The 23,577-nt window shown below is 46.7% G+C and overlaps 2 protein-coding genes across 2 annotated transcripts; both read left to right on the top strand.

The window, feature by feature from the left end:
• Positions 1 to 9,978: 9,978 nt before the first annotated feature.
• On the top strand, positions 9,979 to 11,298 carry LOC102445376 (olfactory receptor 51G2-like). The gene has a single exon (XM_006113143.3). The coding sequence runs from the start codon at positions 10,037 to 10,039 to the stop codon at positions 10,973 to 10,975; it is 939 nt and encodes a 312-aa protein (XP_006113205.3). The 5' UTR covers positions 9,979 to 10,036; the 3' UTR covers positions 10,976 to 11,298.
• Positions 11,299 to 19,845: 8,547 nt separating this feature from the next.
• On the top strand, positions 19,846 to 20,810 carry LOC102445119 (olfactory receptor 51G2-like). Its single transcript, XM_025179737.3, has one exon. It carries the CDS (start codon positions 19,875 to 19,877, stop codon positions 20,808 to 20,810), a length of 936 nt encoding a protein of 311 aa, XP_025035522.3. The 5' UTR covers positions 19,846 to 19,874.
• Positions 20,811 to 23,577: the final 2,767 nt, after the last annotated feature.

Here is a 23,577-nt window from a genome sequence, read left to right on the forward strand (position 1 = left end):
GGCCCTAGAATGCTGGGTAGTTCGGGGCTTCTGTATCAAGGAGGAGGATGGGGCTGGGGGGCAGGAGAGCCCATGTTTTGGAGCCTCACAAAGGGGACTCTTGTTTGAAGTATTCCAGGCTGACAGTCAGCCATTACAAGGGTGCCTTCAGGGCTCACCTCGGCCCCAAGGTGAAAGGGCCCAGGCTCACAGAGGTTTCAGCAAAGGCTGCTGCCACGAGAGAGGGACAAACAGATGGGAAGAGGCTCTCAGAGGGCACATCTACACGGCAGGACTAAAATCAATTTAAGTGACACAAAACCTCATTGCAGAAAGAATAACAGGTATTTCGGAATAGGGCTTTATTTCGGAATACCATTTCACTGCCGTGTGTAGACACCGGCAGTTACTTCAGGCTTGTAAATTTCAAAAATGGCGCCCGGCCTGGAATATGCAAATCAAGCACGGGATATTTAAATCCCCGGCTTGATTTGCAATTCCGAATGCCTACATTTGCAGCCCTATTTCGAAATAGGCTGCAAGTATACACATACTCTGAGAGTATGTCTACACTACCCCGCTAGTTCGAGCGGGGTAATGTATGCATACCGCACTTGCAAATGAAGCCTGGGATTTGAATTTCCCGGGCTTCATTTGCATAAGTGGGGAGCCGCCATTTTTAAAACCCCGCTGGTTTGAACCCCGTGCAGCGCGGCTACACGGGGCACGAACTAGGTAGTTCGAACTAGGCTTCCTAGTTCAAACTACCGTTACTCCTAGTTCGAACTAGGAGGGTAGTGTAGACATACCCTTAGAGATTAACGAAAATACATGCGAGCTGTGTCTACACTGGGCCACTTATTCCAAAAATCAGCTGCTTTTCCGGAATAAACTGCGAACTATCTACACTGGCCCCTTGAATTTCCAGAAAAGCACTGACGATCTACTGTAAGAAATCAGCTGCTTTTCCGGAAAAACTATGCTGCTCCCGCTCGGGCAAAAGTCCTTTTTCCAGAAAACTGTTCCGGAAAAGGGCCAGTGTAGACAGCACAGTAGTCTTTTCCGCAAAAAAGCCCTGATCGCGAAAATGGCGATCGGGGCTTTTTTCCCCTCAGACTAGGTGATCATAGCGGCTCCTGCTGGCCTTCAGATCTGCTATGGGTGTTAATGGCCCTGCCCTACCACAGGGGGTGTTGGGTTGGTAAACATGTCTCAGATTGTAAGGCACCCAAATGTTACAGTAGGTGCAAAGCTAAGCGCCTGAGTGAGATTCCAGCTCTGTGCACCTCATAAAACCAATATGGGGCACCGGGCAAAGAACCTGTGCTTTTCCCAATGCCTCTTGCTGATGAGGCCCGCCATGAGCTTTGACAAGGCAACCCTGGGCTCCTCTGGCAGCTGTGCAGTAAGACGGGGAATCAGGAGGCAATTTCAGAGAGTGAAGGATCTGGAGAGCATTGCCTGGCCAAGCAGAGCCCAGATGGGCTGCCCCTCCCTCTGACCCTGCCCTCCTACCCCCTCCGTGAGTAGCGAGAGCCATTCTAGCACCAGCCATAGACCTCACATCGAAATGTCCAACATCACCAAGTTTGAGGGTACCTTGATCGGGAGGAAGGGGTCCCTTGTGTGCAACAGTGAGCTAGAAGCAGGCATGTGGAGCTGGTCTTAGTCCACATCCTTTTCTATTAAGAAGGTGCATGGCCTTGCTTATCTGAGAAACTCATGTCTCATGCTGGAACAAGAGAAGGAAACCCTCCAAGCTGTGCCTCAAGTATCCAATGACTCTGGAAGCCCATCTAGCGGTCTGTAACATAACCCTGTTCCTTACGACCAGGGACTGTGTAGCCCAGAGCAGAGGCAAACAGCATCTCTGCCACGGCTGAACTGCGTGACCAGAAATGCCCACAAATTAGCCCTCAGGTCTTCCCTTTGTGATTGCTCCCCTTGGCTACATCTACATTGGCAAGATTTTGTGCAAATACTTTTAACGCAAGATTTTTTGCATTAAAGTATTTGCCCAAGAGAGCGTCTACACTGGCATGTGTTTTGCATAAAAGCATCCATGCCAGTGTAGACGCTCTCTTGCGCAAGAAAGCTCTGATGGCCATTTTAGCCATCAGGCTTTCTTGTGCAAGAAATTCATGTTGCCTTTCTACACTGGCCTATTGCACAAGAAGAGTTGCGCAAGAGGGCTTATTCCTGAGTGGTAGCATCACAGTTCTTGCAGAAGAACCCCTGATTTCACACATTAGAACATCAGTGATCTTGCGCAAGAACTCCCTGCTAGTGTAGACAGGCAGCAAGTTTTTGCGCAAAAAATACCATGCCAGTGTAGACACAGCCCTTGAGAGAAAGCCAGCAGCACCACCTCTTGGGTTTCACTGTGAGTCTCACACTATTGCCTGTCTTTCTTGAAGCCCCAACTTCTGGAATCCACTCTCTGTTCAGGGATCTCAGTTCTCAGTTTTCCTAAGCAAATGTTTGTAAGTTAATGAGTTGCAGGAAAGCTAGAAAATATGATGTAAGGAACCTCCCCAAAAAGCTGAGACACCAAAGACTCTCCAAAAGAACCTCACATGAATATACTTTTGCATCTCATTATTTCTACCCTACTCTCAATATTTGACTCATTTCAAGTGAGGCCTGGCGACACTCCACCCCCAGCTTGAAACATCTGCAGAGCAGGTAGTAAAAGATAAAAATAGCAGCAGAATTTTGAAAAGCACATCAGAAGCAGGAAGCCTCTTTCCCATGCCAGCCTCTGCACTTCTCCCCTTGGTGGGAAGGGCCCGAGGAAAAACACCCCCCTATCTGGACAGGCAGCCTTCCCCTTAGCTGGGCTTGTCGTTTTTCCCTGGAATAGGGAGCCCAACCTCTCCTTCTGCAATCCCTCACCCTCCTGCTGACTCTCAACTGAGTAGCTATTGATGTTTCTATCTACCTGTCTCTCTTCCCTCCTCCACCCACCAGGCAGGGCTTCTAAAAGGTCTCAGGCAGAAGTGAAATCAGCTGACCCTAAAAGCCAAGAAAGCCCTGTACCAGCTGCTCCTAATCCATGTGAGACAACCCCTTGTCAGCTGCTCCTGCCTGACCTGCAGTGACTCAGTTCTAATTAACAGGAGGGGAGTTGGCTTTTTACCCTTCTCCAGCTGCCTTTTCTCACTCTCCTGCAGCCCTCTTGTTTGTCAGGGCACTAAACCATGATCAAGCTGTGGCTGAGAGGTAAATGAGTTCTTTGCCTTGGTCTTCCCTGCAGAGCATGTGAGGTGAAAAAAAGAAAGAAAAAAAAAAGAGGCGGCACTGTACCACATTGAGATATCAGTAGAGGAGGTTTTGGACTAATCTGATACATGGAACAGTAATTTGTGACTAGTTCCATGTGGGATTCACTCAAGAGTTCTGAAGGAACTCAAATAGCAATTTGCAAAAATCTATGACATATCAGAAACAGTAAAAATGATATGAAATCTACAACTTATATCAGACCTCTCTGCCAAGACGATATTGATTTATAAACAAGTCTCTAGAGATGAGCCAGGCCAATAAGCCTAAATTCAGTACCAGACACATTGGTGGGAAAGATACTAAAGACCAGGGCTGTGTCTAGACTGGCCAGTTTTTCCAGAAAATCAGCCGCTTTTCCGGAAAAACTTGCCAGCTGTCTACACTGGCCGCTTGAATTTCCGCAAGAGCACTGACTTCCTACTGTAAGAAATCAGAGCTTTTTGTGGAAATACTGTGCAGCTCCCGTTCGGGCAAAAGTCCCTTTCATGCAAAACTTTTGCGCAAAAGAGCCAGTGTAGACAGCTGAGATTTGTTTTCTGCAAAAAAGCTCCGATCGTGAAAATGGCGATCGGGGCTTTTTTGCGGAAAAGCGCGTCTAGATTGTCCATGGACGCTCTGTTCCGAAAATGCTTTTAACAGAAAAGTTTTCCATTAAAAGCATTTCTGGAAAATCATGCCAGTCTAGACGTAGCCCAGGATTGTATCTGTCTCTCACTCTCACACACACACAAATACACAATTACAGCTTTTCAAAGGGAAATCACGCCTCAGCGATCTATAAAGATTCTTTGAGGAGGTTAACAAACATATGGACAAGGATGATCCGCTGCATATATTGAACTTGGACTTTCAGAAAGACTCTAAGGTCCTCCACCAAAGGTTCTTAGGAAACGAAGCACTCTGGGGAGAAGAAGGAAGGTTCTATCATGGATTAGTAACGTCTTTAAGAAAAAGAAGTAAAGGGTAGCAATGATCACGGAGCCATTAAGCTTCTAGAGCATCAGTAATGGCCCTCACTAGCACATTTAGAATTATAAACAGATCCACACTTTGTATTTCTAACTCCACATACAAGAATGATCCATGCACAAAAACTGGAGGTACACATTCAGCAGACTTCAGTATTAATATTGACTTTGTTACAGGAGCTATTTTGACAAAAGTATCTTCAAGTTATGGATATTCATGTTCATAAGTCAAGTTTCATAAATCATGGGGGGGTGACATTCACCCAAACTAAACTAAACTTTCTTTTCATCTGTATTTTTGGGGTGTGATGTCATAGACGATGGTTCATTTCTCTCTGAGATCTTAGCTGCCAAGACGTTGCTCCGCTGTGTCTGTCTGGACCCCAGAGACAAATTTGAGGATTTTCATCTGCCTCTCCCTTGTTACGTAAACAAAGATTACACAGATGGAGTCTATGGCTGCCCTCTGGGTTTAGAAAGAATAAAAGCTCCCCACCAGTCTACAAATAGTGTGTTGCGCCCATCAGCTACTCTAACCAGCCTTCCCACCAGTGTGTAGCCCACTCCTTCCTGTACTACACCCCTTGAGCAGATCATGTGGGTAGTGACTACAGGCCTTGGTAGCGCATCTCTGATCAGCCTGTGCTAGCAGGGAGCTGGAAAGGGTTCTAGAGCAGCTGTGGAAGCCCAGAGATTGTGGGTGGCTGGGCCTGGCTACCAGTGGGTCAATGAGATCTGTGCCTAACTTTGGGGACCCCTGTTCCCTAGGTTCATCTTTTCACTCCTTAGTATTCATTCCGGAATGATTCAAAGGATGTTTCCATGTATGGAGCCTTGTGGAATCTCCTTTCTCTTGCCTGCACACTATCTTTGTAATGCAGGAAAGGGGGTTACCAGGCAGAAGTCTGGTTCATTATTATTATTATTTATTATGGCACAGATGTGACATTGTTAGCAGTCATCCCTCCTCGAGGTAGCCATGGGAGCATTCAGGTCCACATGAATATTGATCAGAAGCCCAGATTCCAGCAACAGAGTCTGCAGGCCAGTTGTTTAGCATCACCGCCCCTCCCCCCCGACACACACATCTCCTGGGATTTAGCCTCCTGCCGTTTGCCTTTGGCTGTCATGGGGGTTCAAGCTGGTGTACACGAAGCCAAGCATCTGAGGTTCCCTGATGGCCAAGTGGCCCCAAGGGAAGGTACAAACATGCTGCATAAAGGCAGTTCCCTCCCTATCTGAACACACACTGCCTGCTGCCCGTGCAACCTCTCTGGTGACTCATCCGTTACAGTGAATACCTCTGGTGCCAGCGGCTCCCTTCTAGCAGGAACTGGGTACGTGGGCAGGTTTCACTGTCTGTAACAAGCCAAGTGCAGGGCTAAGGCTGCAGGCTGTTTGCATTGGCAGCTGTTCTGTGCAGCGGCAGAGGACTCAGCTGGACTGTTGGGGTGACTCAGTGATGCGGTTGGAAGGGAGGCAGCATTAGGGAGCTTGGGAACCCCTCACCCTACAATTGCCCAAGCTCTATGTTTGATGGTTCATGTTAAACAGAAATCCGACTTTCAAAGTGAGCTCAGAGGGATAAAACTCTGATGCCTCCAGTTAAAGTTTCACAGAGGGTCCTATTTCTGGAGGTGCCATGTGCTCTGGGCTCCATCTGCCAGGGGCTGACCAAGGGGAGACCCCACAGACACATTCCCAAATTGCTTTCGGTTTATTTGTTGCTGGAAATGTAATCGGCAAATGCATTGTCGAGGTTTTATGCTCTGGCTTTACAACAAGAATTGGATATGGAATTCAGAGCACTGTAACAGCTCTGATAGGGGGTATTTCTGGTCCCTGAGTGGTTGGGAGCTTCAGCATTTATGCCCTAATGGGACCTCTCACAGTTACAGGGCTACCCGCATCTCTGATCCTCTCTGGTCTGATCCTCTCTCTGAATTCCATATCCAATTCTTGTTGTAAAGCCAGAGCATAAAACCTCGAAAATGCATTTGCCAATTACATTTCCAGCAACAAATAAACCTAAAGCAATTTGGGAATGTGTCTGTGGGGTCACGTCAGGCCTCATAGCCTAGATTCTGATGAGGTGGAATCCATGATCCTCCCACCCTCAGATGGAGCCCTGTGCTATAGCGCACTGTGGGTTGACTGTGCTTGACCTGCAGGCCAGAGTGGGTTCAGCACCTGTGGTTCTTCCTTTTGGGAGGCTGTGACAAGTGGTGAGATGGGACCACCCAGCCGTCCTGAACCAAAGTACTGTGCAATCTGAACATCAGGAAGAAAGCGTAAGATCGGAGATCAGGAGAGATAAGGGATCTCTCAGAAAAGGCTTTATTTTCCGCAAGGTCCGCGTCTAGACTGGCGCTTTTTTCCGGCAAAGCTCCAAGCCGAAAAAAAGCGGCAGCCATTTTTATGCTAATGAAGCGGGGGAGATTTAAATCCCCGCTTCATTAGCAATTGCGATACGTCTAATTTCCATCCCTTTTACGAAAAAGGGATGCAATCTAGACGTAGCCTATAGGTTTCACCTCATACATTCATCACAAACACTCCAATATTATACACCCCATTATAGCTTTACAGTAAACATACCAAGAAGGGGATTTAGCATAGGCATTTATTATGTCAGTCTCTTACAGTGCTGAAGCAATCCAAATGTCAAATCTCTATTTTGAGTCTCACTCTAACCCAAGACATCGGCTCTGAAATTAGATTCCGGGAGAGGGAACAGGTTGGCATGTGTGTGCTCAAGTACAGGTGTGTAAATGTTAGGCCACATCTTTTTATTGTAATACAAATATTACGAGGTGAGATTTCCTGACATTCTTGATTGTGAAAAGCCAGCAGCAGCATTGGTGGAAATCTCTACAGTGGTAACTTTAGTGCGTAATGGCTTTTCCTTTAGAAAGTGTTTCAGAAGTACTCCATATACTCTTTGCAACGGGTTTATGCAATTTACCTTTGTTACATGAGTGCTTGTGTGATACTCTCTCCTGATAACTAAACAGATACTGTATCTAACACTATTAGGGTCTTTCAGGGTCTCTTCAATACCTGTGTAAGATTTTCCAAAAAGTCTGAGAGAACAACATCGTGGGTCTGTGTTCCAGCAAAGAAGTGCATGAAATAGGACTGTAATAATGCTTATATGTAATTGACACCATCAGGTGTCACACTAGCATGACTGAGATCACTTCCACACTGACCTGGATGTTAATGCAAACTGAGCTTTTTGCCCGTATTTGGGATTCAGTTCTCACCCCCACCGAGCTGAAGTAACAGTGTTAACTTGTAATTTCACATGTATGTACGGACCCTTGCATGGGGGGAGGATATAGGCCCTATGAGGATGAAGAGAAGCTGGATTCATAAAATCATAGAATACTAGGACTCGAAGGGACCTCAAGAGGTCATCGAATCCATCCAGTCCCCTCCCCTTATGGCAGGACCCAGTACTGTCTAGACCATCCGTGATAGACATTTATCTAACCTGCTCTTAAATATCTCCAGAGATGGAGATTCCACGACACACCTAGGCAACGTATTCCAGTGTTTGACCACCCTGACAGGTAGGAATTTTTTCCTAATGTCCAACCTAAACCTCCCTGGCTGCAGTTTAAGCCCATTGTTTCTTGTTCTATTCTCAGAGGCCTGGAAGAACAAGTTTTCTCCCTCCTCCTTATGATACCCCTTTAGATACCTGAAAACCGCTATCATGTCCCCCCTCAATCTTCTCTTTTCCAAACTAAAGCAGCCCAATTCTTTCAGTCTTTCTTCATAGGTCATGTTCTCTTGACCTTTAATAATTCTTGTTGCTCTTCTCTGGCCCCTCTCCAATTTCTCCACATCTTTCTTGAAACGCGGTGCCCAGAAATGGACACAATACTCCAACTGAGGCCTAATCAGCGCAGAGTGGAGCGGAAGAATGACTTCTTGTGTCTTGCTCACAACACACCTCTTAATTCAGTCAATATAGGCCAGGCAAAGACCTTTAGTTTCTCTTCGAGAGATTCTTGTGGGTCAGAGTGTATAACTGGGGACATTTCGGGAGGGAAATTTAATACAGCCCAGGTCTGATTGAATTTACACATGTATATCTGGAGTGATACTATTGATGACAATTGTATTGAATTCAAAATGTAGTGCTCAGCATTTATCCAATGGGGTGTGAAGATGCAGCGGCATGATTTGTACTTTTTGGCGTGTAGAAAATAAATATATATACAATGAGGCAATGGAACTTATTTATAAATAGCTCCAGTGCAACACAGTTACATATAATAGCCGTTTTCACAGTGCACTTGCCATGCATTTACACATGTCATGATTCAATGGGCCACATCCAGTGCCAGAGAGGGTGTGTGTGGGAAGATCACACCTGTAAAATCACACCATGCTCAAGTAGTCAGCGGAACTCCCAGCCACAGGATGTCCATGAGGAACAGAGCTTAGCAGGATGCAAAGAGGGACTGGATATGCACATAGTGTGACAGACCCAGACTGGCTGGCTGCAGTAGTCTGGTCGAAGGTGAGTACGCTCATCACTGGATGAATAATTTTCTGTTCACCAAAATGACCGGGGCAGAGGCTGCTCCAGAGCAATCAGAAATGAGCTAGAACCAATGAAGTCAGGCAGACACCACTGGAAACCTGGAGCTAGTTAAGAACCTGCTACAAGCGATTAGGAGAGACCCACTAATCAGAACACCTGCAGCCTATTGAGAACCGACTGGGATTTCAGACAGGGTGACACGCGAGGGGCTGGGAGTAAAGCGGAGCACTATGGAAGAGCTGGGAGTGCGAGTGTGGTCATGTGCCAGGAGCAAGTATGCTGGAATGGGCCATCTGGGGAAATGGCCCAGGCCAGGGCTATAGGAAAACTACCTGTTACCGTTGCCATTAAGGTCCCTGGGCTGGAATCCAAAGTAGAGCCTGGGCCCGGGGTTCCCCCTAACCCTCCCCATGCCACAGACACACCCCACATGAGGGGAGACTGAGATTAAGGAGGGATCTCACCGCAAACCCATTGACTGGCCTACAACGAAGGTGGCTCAGGATGCTGTGACCCCTGCCTCCTGAAAGGAAGAGAGGCTACGTTGAGGGTCACAGTGAGCCTCTGAGGCAAGCCCTAACCATGTAGAAGTGCGGGATCCCTGAGGCAAAACTGGAGCTTTGCCCCAGTGGCTAACCAGAGAGCCCTGTTACTCTAGAGGCGACTGATTTAAAAAACTCCTAGAAGATATCTAATTAGTAGGCTTCGGTGGAGACATTTTGAGCAATCCATCTCATAGCTACCCAGGACAGGGCCTCTTCTTGGGTATGTCTAGACTATTTGGCTCCGTCGACGGAGCCATGTAGATGAGTTTACTAGACATAGGAAAATGAAGTGGCGATTTAAATAATCGCCGCTTCATTTACATCAAAATGGCTGCCACGCTGTGCCGATCAGCTGTTTGGTGGCACAGCGGGGCAGTCTTGTCAACCACTCCGGTAAACCTCATTTCATGAGGCATAACGGAGCAGTCGATGGAGCCATGTAGTCTAGACATACCCCTCCAGTCCTCTGCAGCAATTGGAAGTGCCCACTCGATAATGGACTAAGACCACAGGTCTGATCCAGTCCTGCAGGGCCTCTCTTTCTCTTGGTGGTGTAAACAGAAGTCTTTTTGTCTCATCTTCCTTAAGTTTCTCTAGACTTGCACTGAGAACAGAAAGAGGTCTTGCTAAATATCATGGAGTCTCTTGTTCATTTTTCTTTCAGGGAGGAGAGTTCACAACTAATCAGACCTCCCCAGTGCATGATGTCAGCTGTCAATGACACCACCTTCACACACGCCGTGTTCCTTCTCACCGGGATACCTGGACAGGAAAACATCTATCTCTGGATCGCTGTCCCCTTCTGCTTCATGTATGCTACTTCGATAGTAGGCAATTCAGTCATTCTGTTCATTGTAAAAACAGATCCAAGCCTGCATGAGCCCATGTACATTTTCCTTTCCACATTGGCCATCACAGACCTAGGCTTATCTCTAGCCACCATGCCGACGATACTGGGCATGTTCTTGTTTAACTCCAGAGAGATCTGCTTCGATGCTTGTTTGGCCCAGCTGTTCTTCATCCACTTCTTTCAATGCATTGAATCTTCTGTGCTTTTGTTGATGGCCTTTGACCGCTTCGTTGCCATCAGTAACCCGCTCAGATACACATCCATTTTATCCCCGTCTAGAATAGGCAAGATGGGGCTGCTGTGTGTGCTAAGAGGATTGATTGTAATGCTGCCACTCACCATTCTCCTGAAATGGTACCGATACTGCCGAGCCAACGTCCTCTCCCACTCCTACTGCATGCACCAGGACGTCATGAAGATGGCTTGTTCAGACATCAGTGTCAACGTTATCTACGGCCTGTTTACTAAAGTCTTAACAATGGGGTTGGACTCACTGCTCATCTTCCTGTCCTATGTGATGATCCTCAAAACAGTCCTGAGCATCGCGTCCCGCACGGAGACCCTCAGGGCCCTGAACACCTGCGTCTCCCACCTCTGCGTGGTCCTGCTCTTCTACATTCCAGACATCAGTTTGAGTGTGATATACAGGTTTGGGAAGAGCTCTTCTCTGTTGCTTCAACTGCTCCTGGGTTTCATCTCCCTACTGGTTCCACCCCTGATGAACCCAATCGTGTACAGCGTGAAGTGCAAACAGCTTCGTGCACGGCTCATCAGGGTATTTGTCAAGTGAAGGGACAGTTCCTCCCGAGTCTCCAGTGCTGGTGACATGGGTGACAAAAAACTCCAGCCATGGACAAGGCCACTGCTTCCATCCTGGACCCTTACATTGGAGATGGGATAAGCTACTGCTCTCCACTCTGCAGAGAGAGGTTCACAGGGTGTGTAAGGCCTGAAGCAATGGTAGAAGGGCTGTCCTCACACACTGCTGAGGGAGGATAGCGCATTGATGGAAGGAGACCAACGCTGGCAGCAGCATTTACATAGTGACTGTGGTCATGGAGAGCCAAAGGACTGATCTCACAATTGCTGTCAGTACAGTCAATAAAGAGAAGGGAGGTGGCTGTTGTTTCCCATGGGACTTGACCTGAGCTCTCTGGGTGCTGTGTGACCCCTGAGCTGTGCACAGGAACTACTCAAGGGGCACAGAGCCCCACACTCCCCCTACTTCCTCAGCCAGGCGGTTGGGGCTGAGTCTTGTCAAAGACGGGTTTATATCATGAGCCCCAGGAGAAGCCCATCAGGCGGCCCCTTTTGGTGAATCTGCACATCACACACTGGCTGGGCCCACTCCCAGCTGAGACGGGGCAGAGCTGTGGGTGTGAGGGGGGGGGGTCTGGCACACAAGAGTCCTGGCAAGAAACTGAGGCCCAGGTTCCTTCCCACTCCTTTGCTGCTCCTGCTTCCTGGAAAGCTCTGGAAACGGCCCTTAGCTCCCAAGCTGGTTCCTATCTTAGCCGGGCCCATTCGGTGTGTGGTGAACACTTTCTGCAAAAGGCAATACTGGGAGAAATGCAGGTTCCACGTCCTCTCTGGGACTCCGCCCCCGAGTTGCAGTTTTCCCATTCAGGTCCCACCCTCAGCCCCATCACTTTCCCCCAAATACCACCCCCTTCTCCTCCTCATTACCCAAAGTTCCCCCTGTTAGATGCTAGAGCCAGGCCGTGGTAAAAGTTGCCCAGGGAGACAGAGCCATTATGAGGCACCTCAGACCCTCCTTCTGCTCTGGTTATGTGGCTGGAGGGGTCTGAGAGAAGCCCCCAGCCTGTTTCCCTGCTCCCTGGGACTCCATCCAAGGGGAGATGGAGAGTCCAGGGAACCCAACAATGGAGTGGTGGCCCAGGGCAGCTTTTGCCATGACCTGACTCTGGCCGGGCTAAAGGGTGGAGCCTCGGGAGCAATGGAGAACCAGGGGGCAGGGTCTAGTGGGAAAAGATGTGGGGAGTCAGCAGAAAAGGAGGAGCAGGGAGTCCAGCAAATCTGCACCAACACTGGTCCCAGGATGCTGGGTAGTTTGGGGCTTCTGTATGAAGGATGAGGATGGGGCTGGGGGGCAGGAGAGCCCATGTTTTGGAGCCTCACGAAGACTGAGAGTCAGCCATTACAAGGGTTTCTACAGGTCTAACCTTGGACCCACAGTGACAGGGTCCAGGCCCACACAGGTTTCAGCAAAGGCTGCTGTCACAAGAACGGGGCAAACAGATGGGAAGAGGCTCTCGGCGGGCATATCTACACAGGAGGGCTAAAAATCAAATTAAGCTACACAACTTCAGCTACGTCCATTGCATAGCTGCAGTCAAAATAGCTTAATGGGGCATTTTACGCTGTGGACACAGCAGGGGGTCGAAGGAAGAACACTCTCCTTCCAACTTCCCTTACTCCTCGTGAAATGAGAGTGACCAGGAGCCAGACTGAGATGTCCTCCAACTCATCATGATTTTGAAAAGGAAGTCTTGTGGTGTTGATGCGTGCCATGTTATTTCGAAATAACGTCTGTTACTCCCAAAATAACACTGCTTTGTAGATGTACCCAGACACACAGGGAAACTAGGCGGGCTCCCAATAACTCCTTCCCTTGGTTTCCATTCCCAGCTTTTGGCAAACATAAGCCAGAGTTATCATTCCTGCCATCCTGGCTAACAGTCATTGTTAGACTTTTCCATTAATTTCTCTAGCTATTTTTGACCCCTGCTATAATCTTGGCTTTCACAACTTCCTCTGGCCAGGAGTTCCACAGTTTCACTTTGCATTGTGTGAAGAGACACTTCCATTTATTTATTTGTTTGAAACCTGCTGCCTGTTAATGTCATGTTATGCTCCCCTCTCCCTGCCCCCAGTTCCTTTTTAGGAGAAAGCAAATGGGAATGAATTATTTACTCTATCTCCACCCCCGTCATGAGAGGAAGAGACCTCATTTATACAGTAAAGATATTACACAGCCTGGCTCGATTGTGACAATCTTGATTCTTCCTGGCCAGCATCTATCGAGTTCCTATCAGCACTCAGAGGAACAGCTTGTTCAAGTTATATCCAAGATAATGGCCCACTTGAGGCTAATTTATGGACTTGAAAGCCAGCTGGAACCATTCATTCGTCTATTTGGACTTGTCTCGGGGGTAGTCGTGTTGGTCTGTAACTTCAGAAACAACGAGCAGCCCTGTGGCATCTTAAAGACAAACAAAAATACATGCAGGCTACGTCTAGATTGCATCCATTTTCCGTAAAAGGGATGCAAATTAGACGTATCGCAATTGGTAATGAAGCAGGGATTTAAATCTCCCCCACTTCATTAGCATAAAAATGGCTGCCACTTTTTTTCAGCACGGACCTTTGCCGGAAAAAAGCACCAGTCTAGATGCGGATCTTTCGGAAAATAAAGCCTTTTCCGAAAGATCCCTTATCCCTCTTAAAAAAAGATTAGCCCTCAGGCCTTCCTTTTGCGAGTGCTCCACTTGAGAGAAAGGCAGCAGCACCACCTCTTGGATTTGACAGCAAGTCTCACACTATTTCCTGCCCTTCTTAAAGCCCCACTTCTGGAATCCACTCACTGTGCAGAAATCTCAGGTCTCTGTTTTCCTAAGCAAGTGTTTGTTTAAGTTGCAGGAAAGCTAGAAAATCTGACATAGGGGAAAGCTGAGAGAGAAGACACTCAGGCTCTGTCTACACTCGCAGCTTCTTGCATGAGAAATATGCAAATGAAGCTAAGCATGGAATATTGCCTACACTGCCAGAAAAACCCTCTAGCGCAATACCGCTATGCCAATTATTTTCAGAAATAACAGCATTGCGCAAAAGGGTTTTTCTTGCACAAGAAGGGGTGGTTTAGACAGCTCCCCCTGGCACAAGAACCTCTCCTGCAAAAATGGCAGCTCATTAGGTATGCAAATGAGGCTCAGCAATACCCCACACAAGAAGCCACGAGCATAGACATAACCTCAGAAAGAACCTCACATGAATATACTTTTGCATCTCATTTCTACACCACTCTCATTATTGAGAAGTGATATGACTCATTTCTAGTGAGGCTTGGTGATACTCCACCCCTAGCTTGAAACATCTGAAGAACAGGTAGCAAAATAAAATAAAACAAAATAAAATAAAATAGAAGCAGAATTTTGAAAAGTACAGAAGAAAGAAGCCTCCTCCCCTTGCCAGCCTCTGCACTTCTCCCCTTGTCAAGGAAGGACCTGAGGTAAAACACACCTCCCCCACATCTGTCGTGCCTCAAAAGTAAGCCTTCCCCTTAGCTGGGCTTGTAGTTTTTCCCTGGAATAGGGAGCCCAACCTCTTCTTCTGCAATCCCTCACTCTCCTGCTGATTCTCAACTGAGTAGCTGTTGGTGTTTCTATCTACCTGTCTCTCTTCCTTCCTCTACCCACCAGGCAGGGCTTCTAAAAGGTCTCAGGCAGAAGTGAAATCAGCTGACCCTAATTGGTCCAAGACGGCCCTGTACCAGCTGCTCCTAATCCATGTGAGACAACTCCTTGTCAGCTGCTCTTGCCTGACCTGCAGTGACTCAGTTCTAATTAACAGGAGGGGAGTTGGCTTTTTACCCTTCTCCAGCTGCCTTTTCTCACTCTCCTGCAGCCCTCTTGTTTGAATTTGTCAGGGCACTAAACCATGATCAAGCTGCGGCTGAGAGGTAAATGAGTTCTTTGCCATTTCTTCACTGCAGAGCATGTGAGGTGGAAAAAAAAGGAGGCACTGTACCACACTGAGATATCAGTAGAGGAGGTTTTGGACTAATCTGATACATGGAACAGTAATTTGTGACCAGTTCCATGTGGGATTCACCCAAGAGTTCTGAAGGAACTCAAATAGCAATTTGCAAAAATAGTAACCGTGCTATGAAATCTATGACATATCAGAAACAGTATTAACTGTGGTATAAAATCTACAACTTATGTCAGAAATAGAAATCATGGCATGAAATCTATGACTTATATGAGACCTCCGTGCCAAGAAAATATGGAGATGAGCCAGGCCAATAAGCCTAACTTCAGTACCAGACACATTGGTGGAAAGATACTAAAGACCAGAATTATCTGTCTCTCTCTCGAGCGTAGCAATGATCACGGAGCCATTAAGCTTCTAGAGCATCAGTAATGGCCCTCCCTAGCATATTTAGAATTATAAACAGATCCACGCTTTGTATTTCTAACTCTACATATCAGAATGATCCATGCACAAAAACTGGAGGTACACATTCAGCAGAACACAATACTAACAATGAATTGTTACAGGAGCTATTATGACAAAAGTATCTTCAAGTTATGGATATGCATATTCATAAATCAATTTTCATAAATCATGGGGGTGACATTCACCCAAACTAAACTAAAATGTTTCCTTTTCATCTGTATTTTTGGGGTGTGATGTCATAGACAACAGTTCATTTCTCTCTGAGATCTTAGCTGCCAAGACGCTGCTCCGCTGTGTCTGTCTGGATCCCAGAGACAATTTGGAGGATTTTCATCTGCCTCTCCCTTGTTACGTAAACAAAGATTACACTGATGGAGTCTATGGCTGCCCTCTGGGTTTAGAAAGAATAAAAGCTCCCCACCAGTCTACAAATAGTGTGTTGCACCCATCAGCTACTCTAACCAGCCTTCCCACCAGTGTGTAGCCCACTCCTTCCTGTACTACACCCCTTAAGCAGATCTTGTGGGTAGTGACTACAGGCCTTGGTAGCGCATCTCTGATCAGCCTGTACTAGCAGGGAGCTGGAAAGGGTTCTAGAACAGCTGTGGAGGCCCAGAGATTGTGGGTGGCTGGGCCTGGCTACCAGTGGGTCAATGAGATCTGTGCCTAACTTTGGGGACCCCTGTTCCCTAGGTTCATCTTTTCACTCCTTATTATTCATTCCGGAATGACTCAGAGGATGTTTCCGTGTATGGAGCCTTGTGGAATCTCCTTTCTCTTGCCTGCACACTGGCTTTGTAGTGCAGGAAAGGGGGTTACCAGGCAGAAGTCTGGTTTATTATTATTATTATTATTTATTTATTTATTATTATGTCATAGCTGTGACAGTGTCATTGTTAGCAGTCATCCCTCCTCGAGGTAGCCATGGGAGCATTCAGGTCCACATGAATATTGATCAGAAGCTCAGATTCCAGGAACAGAGTCTGCAGGCCAGTTGTTTAGCATCACCGCCCCTCTCCCCCCCTCCCCCACACATCTCCTGGGATTTGGCCTCCTGCCGTTTGCCATTGGCCATGACGGGGTTAAAGCTGGTGCACATAAAACCAAGCGGCTGAGTTTCCCTGATGGCCAAGTGGCCCCAAGGGAAGGTACAAACATGCTGCATAAAGGCAGTTGCCTCCCTAGCTGAACACACACTGCCTGCTGCCCGTGCAACCTCTCTGGTGACTCATCTTTTACAGTGAAGACATCTGATGCCAGCGGCTCCCTTCTAGCAGGAACTGGGTACGTTGGCAGGTTTCACTGTCTGTAACATGCCAAGTGCAGGGCCAAGGCTGCAGGCTGTTTGCATTGGCAGCTGTTCTGCGCAGCGGCAGAGGACTCAGCTGGGCTGTAGGGGTAACTCAGTGACAGGGCTGGAGAGCAGGCAGCGCTAGGTAGCTCAGGATCCCTCCCATATTCCATGGGGAGGCTATTTTAACTACACAGTAACCTGACATTCCAAGCAAGCTTGGAGTGTTAAAATCCCAGTGCTCCAAGCCAGGATTTGTAAAGGGGTCCTATTTCGAGAATTTTCGGGTGCTCTGAGTTTCATCCTGTCAGGTGCTGAGCAGGAAGAGACCCCGTGGAATATCAGTGACTAGTTTGCAAATCACCTCAAGTTTATTTGCTCCTGCAAACTGAATGAGGCTTTATTCTCTGGCTTAATTGTGAAAGCAGAAATTCAGAGTTGGGTTGCTCTGTGGGAACAGCTCAATCGGGTATATTTTAGTTTCCTGAATGGCTGAGGAGGTTAGTTTTTCTGCCCCATAGAAACTACTCACAGTTCAAGAGATACCAGAATTTCTGTCCACTTTCTGGCCTCCTACTGCCACACGTCAGATTTTGTATCCTGCTCTCTCATGAGGTGGAATCCATCGATCCTCCAACAGTAACACTGGTCCTAAGCTACAGCACACTGAGGATTGACTGGGCTGTCCAGCAGGTCCGAGTGTGTTCAACACCTGTGGTTCTTCCCCTCAGGAGTCTGAGACTAGTGGTGAAACAAATGACCAGCCAGCCTTCGTGAACCAAAATGATGTTTAATATGAATGGCAGGAAGGAAGGATTACATGGGAGAACAAGAGGACTTTCAAATAACAGGCTATCTGCATCTCTTACCCCAAATTCTCCCGCTCTGATGGGGACACAGACAGACGTAGCTTCAGACTTCCCCAGCAGCATCTGTGCCTGAGTCAGGGCTGTTCTCCATTCTGGCATTCCAAGTGAAGAAGGTGGGGACCCACAAAGATCTTAAATGCCTTGCCTCTTTAGGCTCTGCTTACCAAAAAACAACAACCCCAAAACAAAAAATAAACTCCCCAGCGCCACAGATATGCTGGCTCTGAAAAAAGACCTAAAAATCCTGCTACCATCAAGTGATTTCACCCTAAAAATCAGGAGAGAACACTTGAATTCCTTCTCCAGGGGTACCCTGAGTGCTTTTGCCCCAAAAGAGCTTGAAATAAGAAAAGAGAGAAACAAGCTGCAGTTTCTGGTAGCTGACCACTTGTCTTAGGCAGGCAAATGCACACACAGACCCCCTGTTACTTCCAGGACACAAGAATTAAATAATCATCTTCAAAGAGTGATTTGTATTAACAAACAAATGATATACGTGATAAAGCATACTTGGTTGCTTGGTGTTACAGAGCAACTAAGTAAAACATATTACAACACAGAGGAAATCTCTTGGAACATCTCTTAGATAGGGAATGGGGGAGGGAAGTTGAAACCAAACGACCAAAATAAAGAAAAATACCCTGATCATGACTAGCTACTCTTTCTCCTCTACTCACGATCCATGCTGATCTGTACTTCAAGCTCCAGTCCACTCCCATGTCTAATATTTCTTATAGGCATGGTGATACGGATCCCTGCATCTGCTCCCTCCAGTCCTTTTCTTAGAAATCCCCCACAAAGGAAGAGCAGACCAGGCATCGATATCCAATTCAAATTTCAGCACTGTATTCCCATTGGTTCTTCTGGCCCCCTGCCAACACCCTGAGTTTAACCCCTTAGTCACTGGGTGCTGGCCGGCACTCCTCCTGTCCATCACAGCCTGTCAGACTGAAGAGCTTCTCTGCAAAAGCTGCCGTACCTCTGGGCGGACTCTAAGCACTGTCAGAACAAGCTGGGTAACATGTCTGGAGCCTGGAAATAGGCTCTTCCCAGCTTTTAGCTCTGGTGTTACTTTCAGCTTCTCTGATGAGCTTTACTTAGAGTTGACTATTTTTCTCCTGTTGCTTCCCTTCCTGCTTGTTTTGCAGCAACCTGCTGTGAAACTAAGAACAAGAAGACTGGTTTAACCCACTACAGCCATAACAGCAACATTGCAATAGTTAGCCCAGTATAACTCTACCACAACCTACCCCTCCCCCCCCCCACCACACACACGCATTGATTATTGTATCAGAGTTGTTGGAATTTATAGAGGAAGGAGCCGTGATATCCTTACTGCTTTTTCTGTAATGCCAGCCCTTTCTGTGTCCTGCTGAAGTAACTGCCTGTCTCAGCTTGTAACTTTCAGGACACTTACAGACAGACCCTTTCATGGGGATAGAACACAGGTCCTGTGAGCAGGAAGAAAAGACTAGACAATGTTTGAATTCTCTGTATTTCGTCACCATTTGCTAGGCAAAGCATTTCAGCTTTTCATGGAAGAATTATTGGAGGTGGAGAGTGTAACTTGGAGGCTTTGGTGAGGGAAAATTAGTACAGTCCAACTAGGATCTTATTCACATATATAAATCTGGAGTGATGCCTTTGAAATCCATGTTATTGAATTGAGAAGCACTAAGTATTTATTCCATGTGCTGCAAAGACACAGTGGCCTAATTTGGATTCTTCAAAAGAAAGAGAATCAAATATATATAAAATGAGTCAATGAGAAACATTTACAGAGAAATACACTCACTGCCTTCACCATGCACTGGCCATGCATTATACACATATTACTGTAAATGGGCCACACTCAGAAATAGATGGACAGAAAGTGTGTGAAAATCACACTTGTAAAATGACACAGTGCTCACGTAGGCTGTGGAACTCCCAGCCACAAGATACATAGATTCAAAGAGGGGTGGGATGTTTACATGGGCAAACAGATAATCCCTTTACAGTAATGAGCATGATTTGCAGGGATTCTAAACTTTCCTATGTACATCACAGACTATCTCAGGTTATCTCATGGCTGCCTATTGCAGTTCTTTTGCCTTCCTCTGAGGCATCTGAAATTGGCCACTGGATACTTGGGTAGATGAAATATAGGTCTGATCCAGTCTGGCAGTGTCTATCTTCCTATCAGTAGTGTAAATCCCAGATACATCTCCCTTAGAGTCTCTAGATCTGCACTGAGAGCAGAAGGACACATCACTAAATAGAATCTAATCTCCTGTTCTTCTTTCTTTCAGGAAGGAAATTTTGCAACCTCTTGGACCTGCCCGTACAAGATGTTAGCTGTCAACGACACCAAATTCAACTACGCCATGTTCCTTCTCAGTGGGATAACTGGGCAGGAAGACATCTATCTCTGGATCGCTGTCCCCTTCTGCTTAATGTATGCTATTTCCATCGTAGGAAATTCATTCATTGTGTTCATTATAAAAACAGATCCAAACCTCCATGAGCCCATGTACATTTTGCTTTCCATGTTGGTCATCACAGACCTTAGCTTATCGATAGCCACCATGCCAACAATATTGGGCATATTCTTGTTTAACTCTAGGGAGATCAGCCTCGATGCCTGTTTTGGTCAGCTGTTCTTCATCCACGCACTTGGTAAAATTGAATCCTCTGTGTTGTTGTTGATGGCTTTTGACCGCTATGTTGCCATTTGTAACCCTCTGAGATATACTTCCATCTTGACCCTGTCCAGGATAGCCAAGACAGGGGTAGTTTTTTTGTTAAGAGGGGTGGCTATCATATTCCCTCTGCCCTTCCTCCTGAAGCAGTTCCGATACTGTCGAACCAATGTCCTCTCCCATTCCTACTGCCTGCACCAGGAAGTCATGAAGTTGGCTTGTTCAGATATTAGTGTCAACAGTGCCTACGGCTTGTTTATTACACTCTCCACGGTGGGGTTGGATTCTCTGCTCATCCTCTTGTCTTATGTGATGATCCTCAAAACAGTGCTGACGGTCACATCTCGCACGGAGTGCCTCCGGGCCCTAAACACCTGCGTCTCCCACCTCTGCGCCGTCCTGCTCTTCTACGTACCAGAGATCGGCTTGCCTGTGATCCACAGATTCGGGAACAACTCCACTCACTTGCTTAAAATTCTCCTGGGCTATGTCTACCTGCTGGTTCCACCCTTGATTAATCCAATCGTGTACAGTGTAAAAAGCAAACACTTGCGTATGAGGATAATGAGGATACTGTTCAAGTGAAGTATCAATTCACCCACCCACACACACATATGCACCAGCCCCAGCGTGATTGACACAGGAACTGTGTAGCCAGACAGGAACCCCCCTTGTAACATCCATTTTTGCTTGCCTGGAGCATACAGAGCACACAGAGCAGAAGGCCCAGGCTGCTGTGACCGTGAATGGCTGTAAACAGAGATACGCCAATTGCTGACCAAGAGGCTGCCAAGGAGTGCCTTTGACTCAAACCCATATTGATACGAACACACATCCATCCGCGGGGGGAGGAATCTCTCGCCCAGTAAAAAAATGTCTAGTATTCACAATTTAGTTATCTCTCTTGCAAGTGTAAATTAACTTGAAACTTGCTTGTAAGAACTGGCGCCACAAAACGGACCACTACAATTCGGCATCTTAGATAAGAAAGAGGATACGGGCCCCCAGGGGTATATAGATGGGTCCAGCAGCACATTTTCTCTGATTGTCAATCTACCATCTATCTGCTGGTCGGGTTAGGTGTTTGATCTCCCGAGGTTCCAAGGGGACGCCCACCTCGTATTCGTCTTTCCTAGGAATTGAGAGACCGGCCCTGGCCTGACACGCTGGAGTCGAGAGGCACAGAAAGGGGTAAAAATTGTACCTGGATGTGGTCCTTTGCTTAAGTATATATATATATACATAGTGTTAGAGCTCTTTAAAGATTAAGCTGTCACTTGGTATCATTATTTCTATTTTCTATCTTTACCTTTTTCCTGTGATCATTTTTAAGACCTATATATATATATATATATATATATATATTTATATATATATATATATATATATATATTTGCTAGCATTTAAGAAATAGAGCAATAGCCATTGTAACCATATGCTTTTATAAGTCTTTTAATAAACCTGTAACTGTTTAAGCTTTAACCTGACTCCTCCAGTTGCTGTAACAGAACCAAGCACAATTTAAAAGAACTTCAGCCGGTCATAAAGGGACAGACATAGGGAGAGCTTGGGCGTTTGGATCTGTGTCACTCCCAGGTGACAAGATCCGTTGGGGCACCTTTTCAGCCTTTCCTAGGCTGCCCGCTGCGAAGGAACTTTGTGTTCTAGCAGCTGAAATCTAAGGTGTAATAAGCTCTTCCTATATAACGGGGCGTCTGTTGGCCTGCAGGCCACCCTCTGCGATGGGACCCCGGTCCTAGCAGTAAAGACACAGACGTTAAACCTTTTCTCGGAAACACACACACACACACACACTGCCCTGACCGTCGGCTGACAAACTGTAAAACATGGACCATAGGTAGCCATTCCATCTTGAATCCTTACATCTGAGACCAGATGAGCTGCCCACTCCACTCTCGAGAGAGAGGTTCAGAGCAAAGTCTAAGGTGTGGGGCAATTGGACAGTTGTTGTCCTCACCCACGGGTGAGGGTGGGAAGCACATTGGGAAAAGAGACTGAAGCAGGCGGCAGCATGTACAAAATGACTGTGTTTGTGGAGAGCCTGGGGATGCTGGCCCATCAAGAGCCACGTCAGTGGTTGTGCCAACCTAAGAAATCCTGCCTGTACTGTCAATAAAGTGAATGGCTGTGGAAGTTAGGTCCCATGACATCAGGCCTGTCGCTGTTTCATCTCTGGTGAAACATCCAGGGGCCATGAAAAAAGCTGCAGAGCTGTTCTGCAGTCGCAGTCCTGGCCCTTCCTGAGCACTCTGGGTGCTGCATGATCCAGGGGCTGCCCCGCTGTGTGTTTGCATTTAGTCGGCCCTATGCATTTTGGTGGATTTCTGTTACATTTGCACCACACAATACAAAATGGTTGCCATTTGTATGTGGGTTCATTCGCGACGGCGTGGTTTGCGCATATCATTGTTTTTGCTCTTATTCCAAGTGACCATTGGCTCATGCCGAGTTACAAACTCTGTACAAACACAACATACATTAAAAACAAGCCCACATACAAGGTAAAAGCCCCACTCCTCCAGTTTGGTGCACATGCCAATCAGGAGAAGGGTGCTATTCTAGAATAATAATAAATTGGAGCCGAGTCAACGTCGCAGCTAAAAATAAACATTAATTTCTCAAGTGCATGAGTATCGTACAAGCCATTACTGTAAAGGAGGGAAAGGATGATGTTAATCTAATCCTCATGCGGTTTGAGACTTAAACTGTAAAAGCAATAAAACCAGAAAACCAAAACACACTTTTCATGCCAGAGAGCTGTAAACCTGGTGGACAGGATGCATGGGTTAAAAAATCCTAAATGCATGGGTTAAAAATCCTCTAAATATGGGAATAGAGCAAACTTGATTGTACTAGAACAGGGCTACTCAACACAAGGCCCGCGGTGCAGTTTGGGTTTACATGGGGCTCAACATATGGCCCACAGGTGGGATCCTTTGAACAAGGCCTCTACTGGGAACACACTCCACAATGGGGAGTCAATATAATGGTCTTCTGTTGCTATGAATTTTAATAGTTAAATTCCCGGACTGCCATTGCTCATTAAAAGTGCTGTTATATGGGTGGAAATTGGGTAAATCTTGCATTTTATTAATACCAGCAGAACTGACTTCAATGGGGCCTGCGTGTTGTGTAGCCTTGCCTGAATCTTTGTATTCATGCCCGTCAGTGTGAAATAAGCTATTTGCATATATTTGCATTTATATGTGCATGTATATGCAACCACACTTGAGTTGCGGCCCTCGGCATGTGCTATGAGTATCATTGTGGCCCCCGGGGCTTCCAAAGTTGAGTAGTCCTGCACTAGAAGGTGACTTACCTCCATATGATC

Source organism: Pelodiscus sinensis, chromosome 1 (genome assembly GCF_052426305.1).
Source record: "Pelodiscus sinensis isolate ZL-2025 chromosome 1, ASM5242630v1, whole genome shotgun sequence".
Lineage (NCBI taxonomy): Eukaryota > Metazoa > Chordata > Testudines > Trionychidae > Pelodiscus > Pelodiscus sinensis.

Excerpts from the sequence above, each read along its gene's own strand:
- LOC102445376 (XM_006113143.3), top strand. The coding sequence starts at position 10,037 with ATGATGTCAGCTGTCAATGACACCACCTTCACACACGCCGTGTTCCTT.
- LOC102445119 (XM_025179737.3), top strand. The coding sequence starts at position 19,875 with ATGTTAGCTGTCAACGACACCAAATTCAACTACGCCATGTTCCTTCTC.